Raw genomic sequence first — 17,919 nt, forward strand, 5'->3', positions numbered from 1 at the left:
TTGAGTGTTTTGAAATCTGAGCAAAATATATTGTTAAACCATGGCTAAATGTAATGAATATTTTCCTGGTTGATGAAGGGGCCAGTGCAGTGGCATTTTAATACTTATAAAGGTTTTGGGTTTTTTTCTGGCGAAAATTCACATACCTCATAAAAAATTTAGTTTAAGCTGTTACTATTACAGCATGTAAATCTCTGTCTATATTTTGTCCAACCTCAAACAATATTCAAATGTTGGTATTTAAAAGTTTTGAGATTATGAGAATTGTCCTGAAAGGAAGCATATAACCAACCAATAAGGTGTTATTCAAATTTGGTTGGATGGGATCTGTCTACCTTAATAGTAACTTAGTATCAGAGCTATGATAGGGAGAGAAAAAAATGCCCTATGTTTATTTTGTCCTAATTCTGCACAATAGGAAATGACCATGCCCTTTTATGAATATCTAGTCAGTATTCTACAGTATATAATATGACATTGTCTTTTATTTTTATATAGGAGTTGATCCCTGAATTTTATTATCTCCCTGAGATGTTTGTCAACTTCAATAATTACAATCTTGGAGTGATGGATGATGGGACAGTAGTGTCTGATGTTGAACTTCCTCCTTGGGCCAAAACCTCAGAAGAATTTGTTCGCATAAACAGATTGGTAAGATAGTAATCATCTATTCTGTCTGTCATGAGCCTTTTTCAAAGTATCTTTCATGTGTTGGTATAATCATTAACCCTTGGTCTTCTGGACAAAACTATAGTTGGTAGCGATAACTGAAAGTGACATAATAGTTCGTGAATTTCCATATATATTTTATTAAATTTTATTGACTTGAAAAGTGTAACGGTTTCTTTTATTCTTTTATGCAGAATTTAGGTTACTTTCATATGCACATGATAAATCAGAATTAAGTGAAACTGGAATTATATGCTTTATGCAACATGAGTTTCTTGTACCAGGAAAAAAACATAATTCTGTGCTCCAGGTTAGAAGGTCATTGCACATTTTGGTAATAGAAACAAGATTCTCAAGTTATACCTTGTATCTTTTCAAGGAAATCTTCATACAATATTTAAAGCATGAAAACTTAAAAGCACAGGAATTGTGTTCTTCAGACTCCTCCCTAGTGAACTCTTTAAAGTCCTCTCTTATGTGCATTCTTGTATTATTTTATGAAAAAGTAATACGTCTTTTCCTTTTTTTTTGCCTTTTAAAAGTTTGGGATCTAGGAGCTTTTTTCTCAGTTTTTAAAAGTAATATCTCAGCTTTTAAAAGCAATATCTCTATATTAAAAGTGAAATGTAGGGCGCCTGGGTGGCTCAGTCGTTAAGCGTCTGCCTTCAGCTCAGGTCGTGATCCCAGGGTCCTGGGATCGAGCCCCGCATCGGGCTCCCTGCTCTGCGGGAAGCCTGCTTCTCCGTCTCCCACTCCCCCGCTTGTGTTCCTGCTCTCGCTATGTCTCTCTCTGTCAAATAAATAAATAAAATCTTTAAAAAAAAAAAAAAAGTGAAATGTAGGGGTACCTGGCTGGCTCAGTCGGTAGAGCATGCAACTCTTCATCTTGGGGTTGTGATTTCAAGCCCCATGTTGGGTGTAGAGATTAGTTTAAAAAAAAAAGTGAAATCTAAAATCTGTTGTGTTTTAATTTACTCTTAAGGAAAATTCTTGCATTTTATATATCTAAGTGACATTTCTTACCTTTTATACCAACATTTATATTTTGATCCTGTCTTCCAGATCCTAACTGCAATCCCTTTATTATTGAAATTTCACATTTTATGTATACTGGAAGCAATGCAGGGTGGAATGAACATAGGCCTTGAAGTTAGACCAGTTTTCCCAATCCTGGATAAATCAATTTGCTAATTATGGGACTCCAGGCAGTTTAACCTTTCTGAGCCTTGGTTTCCTCATATGTAGTCTGGAGATTATGAATATAGAATTTTAATTATGTACATAAAATACCTAGAATATTCTTTGGCTTACAGTTGGCACTTGGGAATGAGTACCTAACATTGTTCTATCACAGTCCTCAGGTACACGTTTCATTTTACTTTTACCCCATGCATTTTGGACGATTACAGTTAAAATGAGGGTCTAAGACAAAGATTAGCTCTGACAGATACTGAAGGAGATGTCAAACTCCATCAGTGACAGTTGTCTATGGTTGTGTGATTCTACACGCCCCACCCAGGGATTCATGAAAATCAATAAAAGGTACAGTTATTCTATAATTTTTTTCTTTCAGTGATTACCCTTTTAAAGTACATTCATTGAGGTATAATATATGTACCATAAAATTCACCTTTAAAAGTGTACAATTCTTTGAGTTTTAATAAATTTATACAGTTGTGTGACCATCACCACAATCCAGCTTGAGAACACATATCACTCCAGGAAGTTTCCCTGTACCTGTTTGCAGTCAGGTTCTGCTCTGGGACTTTTTGTCACAGGCAACCACTGATTCTGTCTCTATAGTTTTGCCTTTTTAAGAGATTTTATATAAATGGTATCATGCAGGATGTAATCTTTATGTGCCTAGCTTCTTTCATTTAGCATGATGTTTTTTAGATTAACCCATGTTGTTACATATGTATCACAACATATCATGTTGTATTGCTGCATAATATTCCATTGTATAGATATAACATATTTTTGTTTATTTACCAGTTCATGGACATTTGGGATTCCCAGTTTGCGGCTATTATAAATATTTGCATATGTCTTAGGGTGAACATCTGTTTTCATTTCTCTTGGATAGATTCCTAGGAATTTAATTGCTGGGTCATATAAGAAGTTGCCAAGACTTGATATTGTGAATATTATTTATTTTAGCTGCCCTAGTAGGTATCTCATTGCAATTTTAATTTGTATTTCCCTAATGACAAATGATGTTGACTACCTTTTCACAGTCTTATTTTCGACTCATATATGTTCTTTGGTGACCTTTTCACAGTCTTATTTTCTACTCATATATGTTCTTTGGTGAACTATTCATATCTTTTGCCTCTTTTTTTTATTGGGTTTTTCTTATTATTTAATTGTAAGCGATCTTTATATATTGTTTGTAAAAGTTTTTTATCCAACATATGTTTTGCAAATAATTTTCTCCTAGTCTTGTCTTTTCATTTTTTAATGGTTTCTTCTGCATCCCAAATGAATCACCATTTCTAAAAAATGGTTTCACTATTAGGTAGATATAAAATAACACTTATGTAACATTTGAAAGGTATGAATAATCATCCTCATTCTTCAGGAATATATTTTTAAGAAAAAAATTAAATCATGTTCTGATCATTTTATTATTGGAACACTTTCTTAAATATTTAAAATTTGAAGTCTCAAGGGAACCAGCTCTCTATTAATTATTACCATATTTAGTACTATAAGAGTACGAAGAGGTTTGTTAGAGAATTTAATTTGCTTTAAAAGAGTAGAAGGCAAACAAACATCTGAATAAGTTATATTAAAAGCTTTTCAATAATATTTTGACAATTAAGGAAATTTAATTGTGTAAATTGAGGTGAGCTCCTCTCCTGATAGTACTTCCCATCTCTACTCTCGCTACCTTTATCTCAGAAGAGCACATCAATTTGGGATGGGCTTCCCAAGGGCACCATGGAAAAGCAGGTAGCAACTTACCCCATTGTTTTCAATCAGATTTCAGTTTTGCCTGCCCATGAAATTATACACAAACTAGTATTTTATAATACTAACTGCACATTTATTATAACTAACCATTAACTTTATTAAACATTTGTGCCTGTGTTTCCTCTTCCTGTGAGTTTTAGGATGTCTTCGTAGTTTAGGCTCTGAATAAGCTTACATTCTTAACAGAACTGTATAAAAATGCCATTGCAAATTAAATGCAAACATAGTTTAGAGTCAAATATTTATATCTCTGATCTTTGAAATTTGTAATTAGGAAAAATACTTGATTTTACTTACATGTGTCTTTATGAAAGAATTCAATAACTCATACACTTTCAAAAATATTTAGTATACACCTGTGATGAACAAAGCTTTCCTACAGTACAATCTGTATTGATTAATTTTATAACTTCCTCTTCACTTTCTGTAAGTGATTAAATTATTAGTATGGTATTTTATGTATTTGTTAGCATGTTATCGCATAAGGGTTTTATCCTCCTCCTCTTTTTGGTTTACCTCTTCAAGTCCACAGATTTTATGCAATGATTGTAGCTCATGAAATGCATACTACTTTGATCTGTGACCTTTTTGTGGTGCTAATCGGGTTCCTGATATCATTATACCTTACTCATTAATCATATTTCCTGCAGCCCGTCAGGCAGCCAGACAGCACAAGTCCCTGTTTTCAGCCCTCTGTTGGCAGGTTTCTGCTTTTCCAGATTATTACAGACGATACTTTGGCTTCTCATAGCCAGAGCCACATCAAGCTGTGTGTTACAATTAAAGTCAGATGGTCCTCAGGTTGAACAGGGATATAGTGTTGCAGCTGTCTCTCTTCCTGGAACAAACCAGCACCAAGAACAGATGATCTATAGGACAGTGAATAATAACAGATTGTACAGTACTCTGCTGGTAGCAGGGGATCACAGAATTAATTAACTGACATACTCATTTTAAGATACCCAGCACGTCTTTTTTATGTATTTCGTTGCCCAAATATTAATTCAAGTGGATAGGATATTTTTAGGAGCATGATTTTGATGGTCGACCAGTAATGCCACATTTTCTATTTTTGTTAGAGGACCGTGAGTACTATCTTACCTAACCATATTAATCCTCAGAGCTTTCTATAAGTAATGAAGATCTTATTTTCAATTTGATTGCCAATTGGCAAATTGGCTAAAGTGTAGGATTTATATACAGAAGACAATATCTTATGTATTTTAGAAGGAAAACCCACCTAGCTCTGATTAGTCTTTCAGGTAAATAAATTATATTTTCTTTGTTCTGAACAGTTGGAGTCAGGGTAAAACCAAAGAAGTCTTAACTACCTCCCAGAGATTGGTCTGTGTTACTTAGTATTACCTGAACCAGAAAAAAAGTTTTTTTTTATTCCAAATACTGCTTCAGAAATATAAATGAGAAACAGCTTTCATACTTTAAAATAGTATAACATTGTATGAGTTCAGACTGCTCATCAGTTATCTTTTACGATATAATGTTGATGTTATGGACCTACATTATATTGCCTCTTAGAACCCTCGAGTTTTAAGTTGAAATAAGAGACATAGAAACCCATACTTTGAACAGTAAGGATAGGTATATTTATAAAAGTTGAAATGGAACATTTAGTTTAGCTGAAGGATGTATAACTTATTCAAATTATAATAAAAGAAATTCATTTATTTAAAGGCATTTACTGAGTGCCTATGTACCAGCAATGTTAGACTCAGTGAACAAGACAAACAATATCTCTACTCTTTGGAGGTTATTTCATTTTTGATGACCTAGGTTTTTGAAGTAGAAGGCTTCTTAAGGCTGAGAGGTGGCATGAATCTAATAAGGAAGGCTTCTATTGATGGATTGTCCTGAGGTGTTACCAGTTAGAATCACATTTGCTTTTTTTGCTATTGGACGGTTTTTCTTTTTATTGTTCAATTGTAGAAGTTTTAAATATTCTAAATAAAAATCCTTTATCAGGCATATGCATTGTGAATATTATTTCCCAGTTTGTGGATTGCCTTTTCACTTTCTTTTTTCTTAATTTATATATATATTTTTAACATATAATGTATTATTTGTTTCAGGGGTACAGGTCTGTGATTCATCAGTCTTACACAATTCACAGTGCTCACCCTAGCACATACCCTCCCCAATGTCCATCACCCAGCTACCCTATCCTTCCCACCCGCCTCCACTCCAGCAACCCTCAGTTTGTTTCCTGAGATTAAGAGTCTCTTGTGGTTTGTCTCCCTCTCCGGTTTCGTCTTGTTTCATTTTTCCCTCCGTTCCCCTATGATCCTCTGTCTTGTTTCTCAAATTCCTCATATCAGTAGGATCATATGATGATTGTCTTTCTCTGATTGACTTATTTTGCTTAGCATAATACCTTCTAGTTCCATCCACATCGTTGCAAATGGCAAGATTTCATTTTTTGATGGCTGCATAATATTCCACTCTATGTATATATGTACACCACATCTTCTTTGTCCATTCATCTGTTGATGGACATCTAGGCTCTTCCCATAGTTTGGCTATTGTGGACATTGCTGCTATAAACATCAGGGTGCACATGGCCCTTCGGATCACTACATTTGTATCTTTGGGGTAAATACCCAGTAATGCAATTGCTGGGTCATAGGGTAGCTCTATTTTCAACTTTTTGAAGAATCTCCACACTGTTTTCCAGAGTGCCTGCACCAGCTTGCATTCCCTCCCACGGTGTAGGAGGGTTCCCCTTTCTCCACATCCCCGCCAACATCTGTCATTTCCTGACTTGTTAATTTTAGCCATTCTGACTGGTGTGAGGTGGCATCTCATTGAGGTTTTGATTTGGATTTCCCTGATGCCGAGCTATGTTGAGCACTTTTTCATGTGTCTGTTGGCTATTTGGATGTCTTCTTTTTTTTTTTTTTTTTAAAGATTTTATTTATTTATTTGAGAGAGAGAGAATGAGAGAGAGAAAGCACATGAGAGGGGGGAGGGTCAGAGGGAGAAGCAGACTCCCCGCGGAGGAGGGAGCCCGATGCGGGACTCGATCCCGGGACTCCAGGATCATGACCTGAGCCGAAGGCAGTGGCTTAACCAACTGAGCCACCCAGGCGCCCTATTTGGATGTCTTCTTTTCAGAAATGTCTGTCAGTGTCTTCTGCCCATCTCTTGATTGGATTCTTTGTTCTTTGGGTGTTGAATTTGGTAAGTTCTTTATAGATTTTGGATACTAGCCCTTTATCCAATATGTCATTTGCAAATATCTTCTCCCATTCTGTCGGTTGTCTTTTGGTTTTGTTGACTGTTTCCTTTGCTGTGCAAAAGCTTTTTATCTTGATGAAGTCCCAGTAGTTCATTTTTGCCCTTGCTTCCCTTGCCTTTGGCAATGTTTCTAGGAAGAAGTTGCTGTGATTGAGGTCGAAGAGGTTGCTGCCTGTGTTCTCCTCAAGGATTTTGATGGATTCCTATCTCACATTGAGATCTTTCATCCATTTTGAGTCTGTTTTTGTGTGTGGTGTAAGGAAATGGTCCAGTTCATTCTTCTGCATGTGGCTGTCCAATTTTCCCAAAAGCATTTGTTGAAGAGACTGTCTTTTTTCCATTGGACATTCTTTCCTGCTTTATCGAAGATTAGTTGACCATAGAGTTGAGGGTCCATTTCTGAGCTCTCTGTTCTGTTCCATTGATCTATGTGTTTGTTTTTGTGCCAGTACCATGCTGTCTTGATGATGACAGCTTTGTAATAGAGCTTGAAGTCCGGAATTGTGATGCTGCCAGCTTTGCTTTTCTTTTTCAACATTCCTCTGGCTATGCAGGGTCTTTTCTGGTTCCATACAAATTTTAGGATTATTTATTCCATTTCTTTGAAAAAAGTTGGTGGTATTTTGATAGGGATTGCATTAAATGTATAGATTGCTCTAGGTAGCATTGACATCTTCATAATATTTGTTCTTCCAATCCATGAGCATGGAACGTTTTTCCATTTCTTTGTGTCTTCCTCAATTCCTTTCATGAGTATTCTATGGTTTTCTGAATACATATCCTTTGTCTCTTTGGTTAGATTTATTCCTAGGTATCTTATGGCTTTGGGTGCAATTGTAAATGGGATTGACTCCTTAATTTCTCTTTCTTCTGTCTTGTTGTTGGTGTATAGAAATGCAACTGATTTCTGTGCATTGATTTTATATCCCGCCACTTTACCGAATTCTTGTATGAATTCTAGCAGTTTTGGGGTGGAGTCTTTTCGGTTTTCCACATAAAGTATCATATCATCTGCAAAGAGTGAGAATTTGACTTCTTCTTTGCCGATTCAGATGCCTTTTATTTCTTTTTGTTGTCTGATTGCTGTGGCTAGGACTTCTAGTACTATGTTGAGTAGCAGTGGTGTAGTGGACATCCCTGCCGAGAATCACATTTGCTTTTGTGTATCTTCTGTAGCTTTTGTCTTCTCTACTATTTCAGACATGAGTAGTCACTTCTTTTAGAAGGTAAAGAAAAATAAAATGAGTATTTTATCTCCTTTCTAGATGATATTTGCACAACTTAAAAATGATGATATCTTTTTATATTATTGTCTGAGAAAAAAATAAAATTTCAGATTTCACTTCTCTACCAACCTTGTTTTTTTCCTGATGCTAAAATTTAAATTTATTCAACTTAAATCTTCATAGATCTTCTATCTCTGAAGGAACTAGGTCAGTCATTTATAACTTTTTCCTTTGAATTTGGAAAATTTACAAATCTCAAGTGATGACAGCATAGTTGAGACTACAAATCTTATGTCCTTAATGAAAAAGTGCTATATATACATATAGCAAGACCTATAGCTTGAGATGACTGAGTTCGCAATGATATAGCAATTTGATTATTACAATGACATATTATGTTCCACATTGCAGTGTTTGCAAAACTGTAAGGTTGAAAGGTTTGAAATTTGAAAGGGATTGCACTTTTTGTTTTTTTTTTTAATTTTATTCACATCCTTGCTTCCATTTTTGAGAAAATGGTACTTAAAAATCTTTCTTAAGAGAGCTGACCAGGCAGTATTTTTCTGTTCCTTGGAATAGAAATACCAGGAGCTAACACACTTTTATTATATTGTTCCTTTTTCAGTTTCTTTGTCATTTTCCACATTAATAATGACATGGCTAAAAATGTAAGTAGCCATTATGGTTGTAGTTGGTAATCATTCTCAACTGTGGACATATCCCTCCCACCCCCTCCCCATCCCCTGCAGTGGTCAGATCCAAAGCTCTGGGAAATGGGAGCAGCTATGTGTAAAGTTTGGGAAAAAAAAAAAAAAAAACAGCTAAAATAGTTGTTCATTTTGCTTTTGCTCCTGATATGTAATTTACTTTGAAACTTCTAGTTTGAAAAGGACATCCAAGTAGGAAAAAAGGTGTACCATGTTTTGTTAGGTTATTAATTCTACCAAACTTATTCAGAAATTCAATGTAAAAACCAATTCAAGGCCCAACAGGTTTTGTTTGTTGAAATATGACAAACAGATTACAAAGGGCAAAGGGCCAAAAATAGCCAAGACCTTCTCTGAGAACAAGAACAGGTTTGGGGGACTTGCTTTATTATATATCAATAATTATTATAAAGCTATAATAATTAGAGGAGATTAGGAGAAATAGACTAACTGACGTGAACACAGAATCCAGAAACAGACCAGGACATCTATTATGTTGAAGATCTTTGGAGAAGAGAAGGACTTTTGAGTTTATGGTGTTGAGAGAGTTACTGTATTAGTTTCTTATGGCTGCTATAACAAAGTACCACAGACTGGGTGGCTGAAACAACAGAAATGTATTGATTTGCAGTTCTGGAGGCTAGAAGTCTGAAATCAAAGTTTAGTGGGTTGGTTCCTTGTGAGGGCTGCTAGGGAAGAATCTGTTCCAGGCCTTTTGTTGTCTTATACATAGCCATCTTCTCCCTATGTCTCTTCACAGCATTCTCCCTCTATGTATGTCTGTCTCTGTGTCCAAAGTTCCCACTTTTATCAGGACACCAGTCATATTGGGTTAGGGACCCACCTTACCACAGTATGACCTCATCTTAACATAAATAATTATATAAATGATGAACCTATATCCACATAATGTCATATTTTGAGTTACAGAGAAGTCAAGATTTCAACATATGCATTTGGGGGAATACAGTTCAACCCATAATAATACCAATATGGAAAAAAATGAGATCAGAACCTTACTTTATACCACAAAAATTAAAGTATGTTAAAGCTTTAAATACGAAGGAAGACTATAAACTTTTAGAAGATAATACAGGAGAATTTCTTTGTGATCTTGGAATAGGGAAAAGTTTTCCAAACAAGAAACAAAAAGTGAATAATGAAACAGCACATTAATTGTTTTTGGATGTTAAACCAACCTTGCATTCCTTGAATACATCACATTTGGGATGGTATAAATCCTTTTAATATATATGCTATTTTGTTGTTAATATTTTGTTGAGAAATTATTACTTTTGAGGATTTTTGCATCTGTGTTCATGAGGAATATTGGTATATAGTTTTCTTTTCTTGTGATCTCTTTTTCTGACTTTAGTACCAAGATAATATTGGTCTTACAAAATGAGATATGGTTAAGTATTCCTCTTCCACTATTTTCTGAAAGACATTGTGAAGATATTTAGTGGGGTTCACCACTGAAGCCGTCTGGACATGGGCTTTTCATTGTGTGAGGATTTTAAATTACCAGTCCGGTTTTTTTACTTGTTACAGGTTTATTCAGATTTTCTTTTTTTTTTTTTTGAATCAGTTTCAGTAATTTGTATGTTTCTAGGATCTTGTCTATTTAATTTATTGCTATAAAGTTGTTCATAATATGCCTTATTTTAATTTTTCTAAGGTTGGTAGTTAGCAGATAGGTGGATCATATTATTTATCCAGTCTAATAATCTTTGCCATTTAAAGCCATGATTGATGTGTTTGGATTCATGTCTGCCATTTTACTAATTATGTTCTTTAGTCTTGGGTCTTTTTGTTTCTCTCTTCCTACCTTTATAATTTTCTTTTATACTGAATAGATCATTTTTAGCCTACCATTTTAATTTGTTATTTATTTATTTATTTTTTACTATTTCTTTTAGTTGTTTTTGTAGTCATTGCTCTAGGGACAATATACATCTTAATTTGTCTAGCTACTTCATACTAATACTAGCTTAATTTCAGTAGGATATAGTGACTTTGTTCAAATCCAGCTCTGTTCCTTCCCCCCTACCTTGTGCTATTGCCATATATATTACATCTGTATATGTTATAAACCCACTGCACAGTGTTAAAACTATTCTTTATGCAATCTATGTCTTTCTAAAGAAGTTAAGAAAGGTTTAAAAAAATGCCTATTAATTTTATTTATTAATCTTCCCTTAATAGAAACATTCCAAAATGGAAAAAGTGCCTCAGATATTCGACAACATGTAGGAATGGAATAATTCCCATATAGAAAAGGTTCAAAGAGAATTGAAGTGTAAGCTTTCAAATAGCAATGTTTTCCACTGTTTCTCTTGAAAAAAAATCTTTTTATGAAATCGATAACACATTTCCTACCTCTTAAGCAGAAAACTCTGAACTTAAATACTCTTTTCTGAAATACTCATGGTTAAATACTCAGATATTTTTGTGATGTCCTGAAAAGTTAGAGATATATAGAGCTGTTTGTTCCTCAGCCAAAACGACCCACATTTCTCTGCTTTCTTGTAGCTCTTCTGTCAGCATTTCAGAGTTCTTTCTTGTGTCAACTATCACTTCCTATCACTTTTCTCTCTCAGGGTTTCCATCTTTGAGCTATTATATTATTTTATGCATATATTTTATGCAAGTTAAAAGTCTGAGGGATGACCCTGTGACTCCCACCTTTAAAATTCATAAGCTTTGTGCTTGTTTTCCTCATGGCCTTCATTTGCTTTGAGTTTTGCTATGTTCTAGATTCTCTGAAGACCTGAAATCTGAATTCTGGATAAATGAAACATAAACTACATTTTGTTTAGTGACATATTATTGTGCTATGTACAAGGAAAATAAAGTGAAATGATACCGTATCTAAGGTATATTACATTCATGTTGGAAAAGCATCCACATCTGTGTTTATTCTGGAGTATATAACTTTCAGTAACTTTCTGCTGACATTATTATTTAATATTTCATTAAAATATTAATGTAACATTAAAAGCATTTTACATTTTATAAGAATAATTTTAAAAATTCCTCCCCATGTATATCCCATCTAAGTAATTCTGAAAAGGATTGTGTCTCATAGTGATTACTCATCCCTGCAGACTTCAACCTCAGTGATAGCTGGAAGTGTAAGGGAGAATGCAGACTTCTTTTTCTTCCTAACCTAAGAACCTACAATAGTTGTGGTAGCTTCTCACTTCTTGAATAGCTTCTAGCTAATAGATTATGTCATTCTTTTCTTACCACAATGCCTGCCACATGCCCTTCCTTCATTGCAATGTGAGCCTACTCTTTTTCTAACCAAACTATATCTTAAAATTCATAACCTTACTCTTCTTACCACCACCCCCTCAAAAAGCAAAATAAAAACTTGCAAACAGTTCTTTTCATAACTCTTACCTTCCTTGAAATCTTTCATAAAAACCTCTACACCTTACCCTATAGCCTTTCTATAACTCATTCTTAATCTGACTTTGTCCATGCATGACTCATAGGTCCTTGCCTAGTGGACCTTCTATTCTTATATATAAAATCCTGGTTACAGGTATAAACTGTATCAATGACAGTAGTGTATTTTAAAATGTGCTCCATGGAAAACAACCTGCATCAGAATCCCCTGGAGGTACAGTAAATAAATAATGCACATTTACCCATATGGTGTTTTGTTTTGCTTATATTGGGATTCCTTTAAAGTTTTGGCTGAGAGAGGAACTGCTAGCCAAAAAGAAGATATATGGTAATTACCTTGATAGTTAAATTTCTCATTTGTCTCATGACAAATAATTTTGCTTTTTATGTTATCACTCGCATATTTGTTTAGTACAAGTTAATGGCCAAAATATCCATCAACAATTGGGACATGAAACAAATTAAGCAATGGCCATGTTAGACTGATACCTCTCATCTCCAATGCAGTTTTTCTCACTCTCAGGTTACATAGAAATTCACTAATGCTTTATTCCAGCACTTCTTCCCTTTTTCACATTTAGGTGTCTGACCCTTGGTTTCTGTTATGAAAAACAGATCTAAGTTTATCTTTATTTATATGATTAGCACATACATACCATTTATTTTGAAGTTCATCTTTTCCCCACTGTTTTGAGGTTAGGAAGGGAGTTCATATGTCCTTTTCTGGCAGCTGGGTAGTACAGAATAAGTATGGAACAAATATTTGATGAATAAATATGTGAACAATTTAATTTATTTCTTTAAGTTCTTGAAGTACCTTAATGTGCTGACTTCAGGGGAAAAATAATGAACAAAACCTCATCTTTAGTAACTTGGTGCTTGTCCAGAGCAATTTAAGTTCTTTTAGAGGTTAGAAGGAAGAAGGAGGAGGAAGAGGAGGTAAATTTTATACAGAATTTGATCTTTGTGTAAATTATCACAGTAACGTGCTGCCAGGTACAGCTAGAAATTCTCATTTCTGCCAGGGACTAATGATAATGGTTGGAGAGGAAAAGTGAGACTAATGGGCTCACAATATGAGACTAGAAGTTGAATTCACAGAAGAATCCTTACTGACCCAATTCCTCTCATGACCACCATTGCTTCTGGCAGTGCTCTGCAGGGCCAGGAAGAAGTTGCCTTCAGTCCCTCACTGCCTTTGCTTCTGGCACTGAGCCATGTCACCCACAGTTACAGTGTACCTGCATGTTTGCTCTGGGTTTTCTTCTGTTTATGGATGCTCTCATGTAACTCTCTGCACAGTGATACCCAATAAATGACTGCTTACTGTGGTATTTATGTCTGTTTGATTTGCCAATAAGTGGTGTATATCCAACAAATTTTTTTTCCAGCTAAAATGTATAAACCAGCAAATTTCCTTGGTCATGGTAGCTAGAAAGTGACCTTTTACCAAAAAAAAAAAAAAAAAAAGAAAGAAGAGGATTGTTTCATGCTTTTCCAGCATGATTATTTTTTATGGTCCGGCTGATTCTTTTCACTCTGTATTTTAGAACTATCATTCGAAAATAAACCTTAGGTTGGATATCAGAGTACCTGCAATGCTCGGAAATAATGAATGGTTTTGGGCGTATTGTATAAAGATGGAAAGGTGGGCTGGTTTTCTCTATATTAACAGATGTTTCAAATAAATGTTAGGATACTTTTTATAAAAGGTAGATATTCTGGTTTCTAATTTTTAAGCAAAGGCAAATTTAGTTTGCATAATTATTATAATATTAAATAATATATTAACTTGAATGTCATAGTGTTTGTATTTTACATAGAAATGTACATCTTGGGGCGCCTGGGTGGCTCAGTCATTAAGCGTCTGCCTTCGGCTCAGGTCATGATCCCAGGGTACTGGGATCGAGCCTCACATCGGGCTCCCTGCTCCGCGGGAAGCCAGCTTCTCCCTCTCCCACTCCCCCTGCTTGTATTCCCTCTCTCGCTGTGTATCTCTCTGTCAAATAAATAAATAAAATCTTAAAAAAAAAAAGAAAGAAAGAAATGTACATCTCATATGTTTCTGGGGCATGTTAGAATTTCTTTAGCTTAAATCAGTTCCTGGATTTTATTTTATTTTATTTTCTCTTTCTCTCTTCCCTCTTCCTACATATTTCTCTTTTTTTCTCATTTTTTTATTTACATATTTATGTCCTACTTGAACATTAAAATTTTTTTCTACATTTTATTTGAAAATCATTTTTTTATTTTTTAAAGATTTTATTTATGTATTTAGAGAGAGAGTTAGAATAGGGGGAGGGCGGAGGGAGAAAGAGAGAGAGAGAATCTCAGGTAGACTCCGCGCTGAGTGTCTGTAGCCTGAGGAAGGGCTTGATCTTATGACCCTGAGATCATGACCTTAGCCAAAATCAAGAGTCAGATGCTTAACTGCCTGAGCCACCAGGTGCCCTAAGAATCAATTTAAACTTACAAAAACTTGGAAGGATAAAAATAGCAAATAGAACATTTATATGCTCTTTGCCCAGTTTAACTATTAGTAACACTTTACCCCCCCTCCCTTTTTTTATCTGATCTTTCTCCCTTCCTTCTCTTCTGTTCTCTTCTCACTCCCTGTGCGTATATACACATATAATACACACACAGATATAGACATAGATAGATATATAGATATACACACACAGCTGACCCTTGAACAATGGGTGGTTAAGGGTGCTGACTCTCCACACATAGTCGAAAATCCACATATAACTTTGACTCCCCAAATAGCCTACTATTGAACAGAAGGCTTACCAATATCATCGGTAATCACCACATATTTTGTATGTTGTTCATGTTATATAGTTCATGATATATGTATCCTTACAATAAAGTAAGCTAGAGATAAAATGTTATTAAGACAATTATAAGGAAAATACATTTATAATACTGTACAGTATCGATCCTATAAGTTCATATATGTATTGAAAAAAAATTGTGTAAAACTGGACCCATACAGTTCAAACCCATGTTGTTCAAGGGTCAACTGTATATGAGTATATATATACATATATATTATTATATATTTTATAAATCAGTAAAAGTAGTGTGTGTACTACTAATCATTTGAGAGTAAGTTACATACTTCATGGTCCTTTACCCCCAAATACTTTAGCATGTGTCTCCAACAATAGGGATATTTTATATGACCACAGTAACACCATTTCATAAATTTAAATTAATGTAGTACTTTACTTTCCATATGTCAGTTTTGTTAGTTGACTTTATAATGTTCTATATAGAATTTTTACCCTACGGTGCAGCGTCCTCTGTACGGTAAGTTACTACTTTTAGTTGCCTATAACCCTGTTGTATTGGTTTCCTGGGGCTGTTGTGACAAAGTACCACAAATTGGCTGCCTTAAACAACAGAAATTTCTTGTCTCACAGTTCTAGACCTAACATTCTGAGATCAAGGTGTCCACAGGGTCTTGCTTCTTCTGAAGGTGGTAGGGCAGGATCTGTTCCAGGTCTCTCAGTTTTTGGTGGTTCCTTGTCTTGCAGCAGCATAACTCCTATCTTCATATGGAATTCCCCCTGTGTGCATGCATGTCCATTTCTGTGTCCAGATCTTCCCCTTTAAATAAGGACACCAGTCATTGGGTTAGGGCCCACCTAATGACTTCATTTTAACCTCATCACCTCTCTAAAGACCCTCTAAGGTCACGTTCTGAGGTATTGGGGTTAGGACTCCAACATCTTTTTGGGGAAAACATAACCCATAATACTTAACCTGTCTCTTTTTTTGATATTTAAAATGTGTATTATTTTGCTATGGCTGCTATAACAAAATACAACAGATTGGGTGGCTTAAACAATAGAAATTAATTTCTGCATGGATCTGGAACTTAGAAGTCCAAGATCAAGAAGTCTGGCAGGTTTGGGTTTCTTCTGAGGCCTCTTTCCTTGACTTGCAGATGGTTGCCTACTTGCTCTGTCCTCATATTGACTTGTCTTTTCTAAAACATTATTTGAAATAATCTTTTTATGATATACTTTTTAAAATTAAGCTGAATAACTATACCAGAGACTTATATATAATGGATTCTGATTCAGATCCCTCCTAAAAGTAAAATGGCATAAGTTGTGATCCAGATTCCTTGAAGAAATTTCATTTGCATCTAGGAGTATGTTTCTGAGTCATCCTGAGAACCTTGTATTTGGTACCATAAGAAATCATACAAAACCACTATTTTTCTTCACACCATATCTAGATTTTTATAAATTGGATACTCCTTAAATTGGAGGCTCTCACAAATGCTGCTTTTAAAATACCTTAGTGGTTACTTACAGCCTTTCTGACTTCAGAATATACATAAGGTCTTCCCAACCTTGTATAACATACAAGGTCCTTCACAATCTGTCTGCCTACTTTCCCAACTTCAACTCTTACAGAATATAATCTAGTTAAACTGAGCAACTTAAACTTCTCTAAAAGTTGTATATGCTCTCACATTTTATAAGTTACTTCCTTTGCCTGCAAATATTCCACATGGCTACCCCAACGGATACACATACACTTACCCTTTCCCCTTCTCTGCTCTCTGCCTCTCATCTCCTGTCTTCTACCTAACTAATTTGTGCATATCTTCCAGGATTCCCTGGGAGTCTTTAATTATACTTCCATCCTCTCTCCAACACTCCCCCACCACTAGCCACACCCAGTCTGCCTTAGATACTCCTCTTGTGTGTTCTTTTAGCTATATATATATATATATAGTTCTGTCATGTTAATGGTTTTTATACTTTTCTATTTTCTCCACAAATTGTTGAACCACTTGAGAATGTCTCCTATTTTAATTTGCATCCACAAGCCTATTCACAATTTCTGGCCCATAGTGGGTCCTGTGGGCATGTTTGCTGAAAGAATGAACAAAAAATGGATGAGTCTTCAGAAAGTATCAGGGAGAACCAAAACACTTTAGGACAGCAGTAGAACTTAGTCTTTTCCTTGAGGGCCAGCTCTGCTCAGTTTAATGTTGCCTAGAACATGCCATCATTAGTTAGTAGTTTCTGCCACATCACAGGAGAGAGTAATTTAGTCTTTAACTTCTCTGTTTCATATCTGAGTATGAATCCATTGGTGTGTGAAATCATATTCAGTAGTGAAACTCATGAAGTAAGTGACACAAAATAGTACCTGAAGGATAAGCATAGTAGTATTGCAATCAAATATAGGTAGTTTAATAGTTTCCGGTTAAGTATACATGATTAATGCACAAAATATATGAATAACAATTACAAAGCATGTTGTAAAGAAAATATAAAAAATTTATTAAAAATAAGTAGGAAGAATTTTGCAGACATGCTTCCTTTGGAATTTAAGATTCTACATTTTAATTTCTTGGGATATATTTATATTTGGTAGTGTACATTGTGGTTTTCAGAAGTGATACTGAAAAATTACTCTAAATGATTATGTGTAAGATTTCTATCATCATCAATGTCTTTGAATTATTATTTTTCTCTAGTACTTAAGAAATATATTCAATTATTCAAAAATACCAAAGAGTTTTACCTCTAAGCTATGTTTTGTTATCAATCACAAGAGTTATTTTCCAATAAAAGCCTAATTATTTTTCTATACAGCATAGTAGAAACATTGAGAGCAAAAGTACAGACTGCTGCTTGTATAGC

General features: G+C 34.8%; 1 protein-coding gene across 4 annotated transcripts in view; it reads left to right on the forward strand.

The window, feature by feature from the left end:
- The window catches only part of LRBA (LPS responsive beige-like anchor protein), a 762,450-nt gene that overhangs the window by 614,961 nt on the left and 129,570 nt on the right, over positions 1-17,919 (forward strand). For all 4 annotated transcript variants that reach the window (XM_044912877.1, XM_044912874.1, XM_044912875.1 and 1 more), the window contains one exon: positions 499-651. In XM_044912877.1, coding sequence (XP_044768812.1) covers positions 499-651 — 153 coding nt within the window. The remainder of the gene's footprint in view (positions 1-498; positions 652-17,919) is intronic.

Source organism: Neomonachus schauinslandi, chromosome 2 (assembly GCF_002201575.2).
Source record: "Neomonachus schauinslandi chromosome 2, ASM220157v2, whole genome shotgun sequence".
Lineage (NCBI taxonomy): Eukaryota > Metazoa > Chordata > Mammalia > Carnivora > Phocidae > Neomonachus > Neomonachus schauinslandi.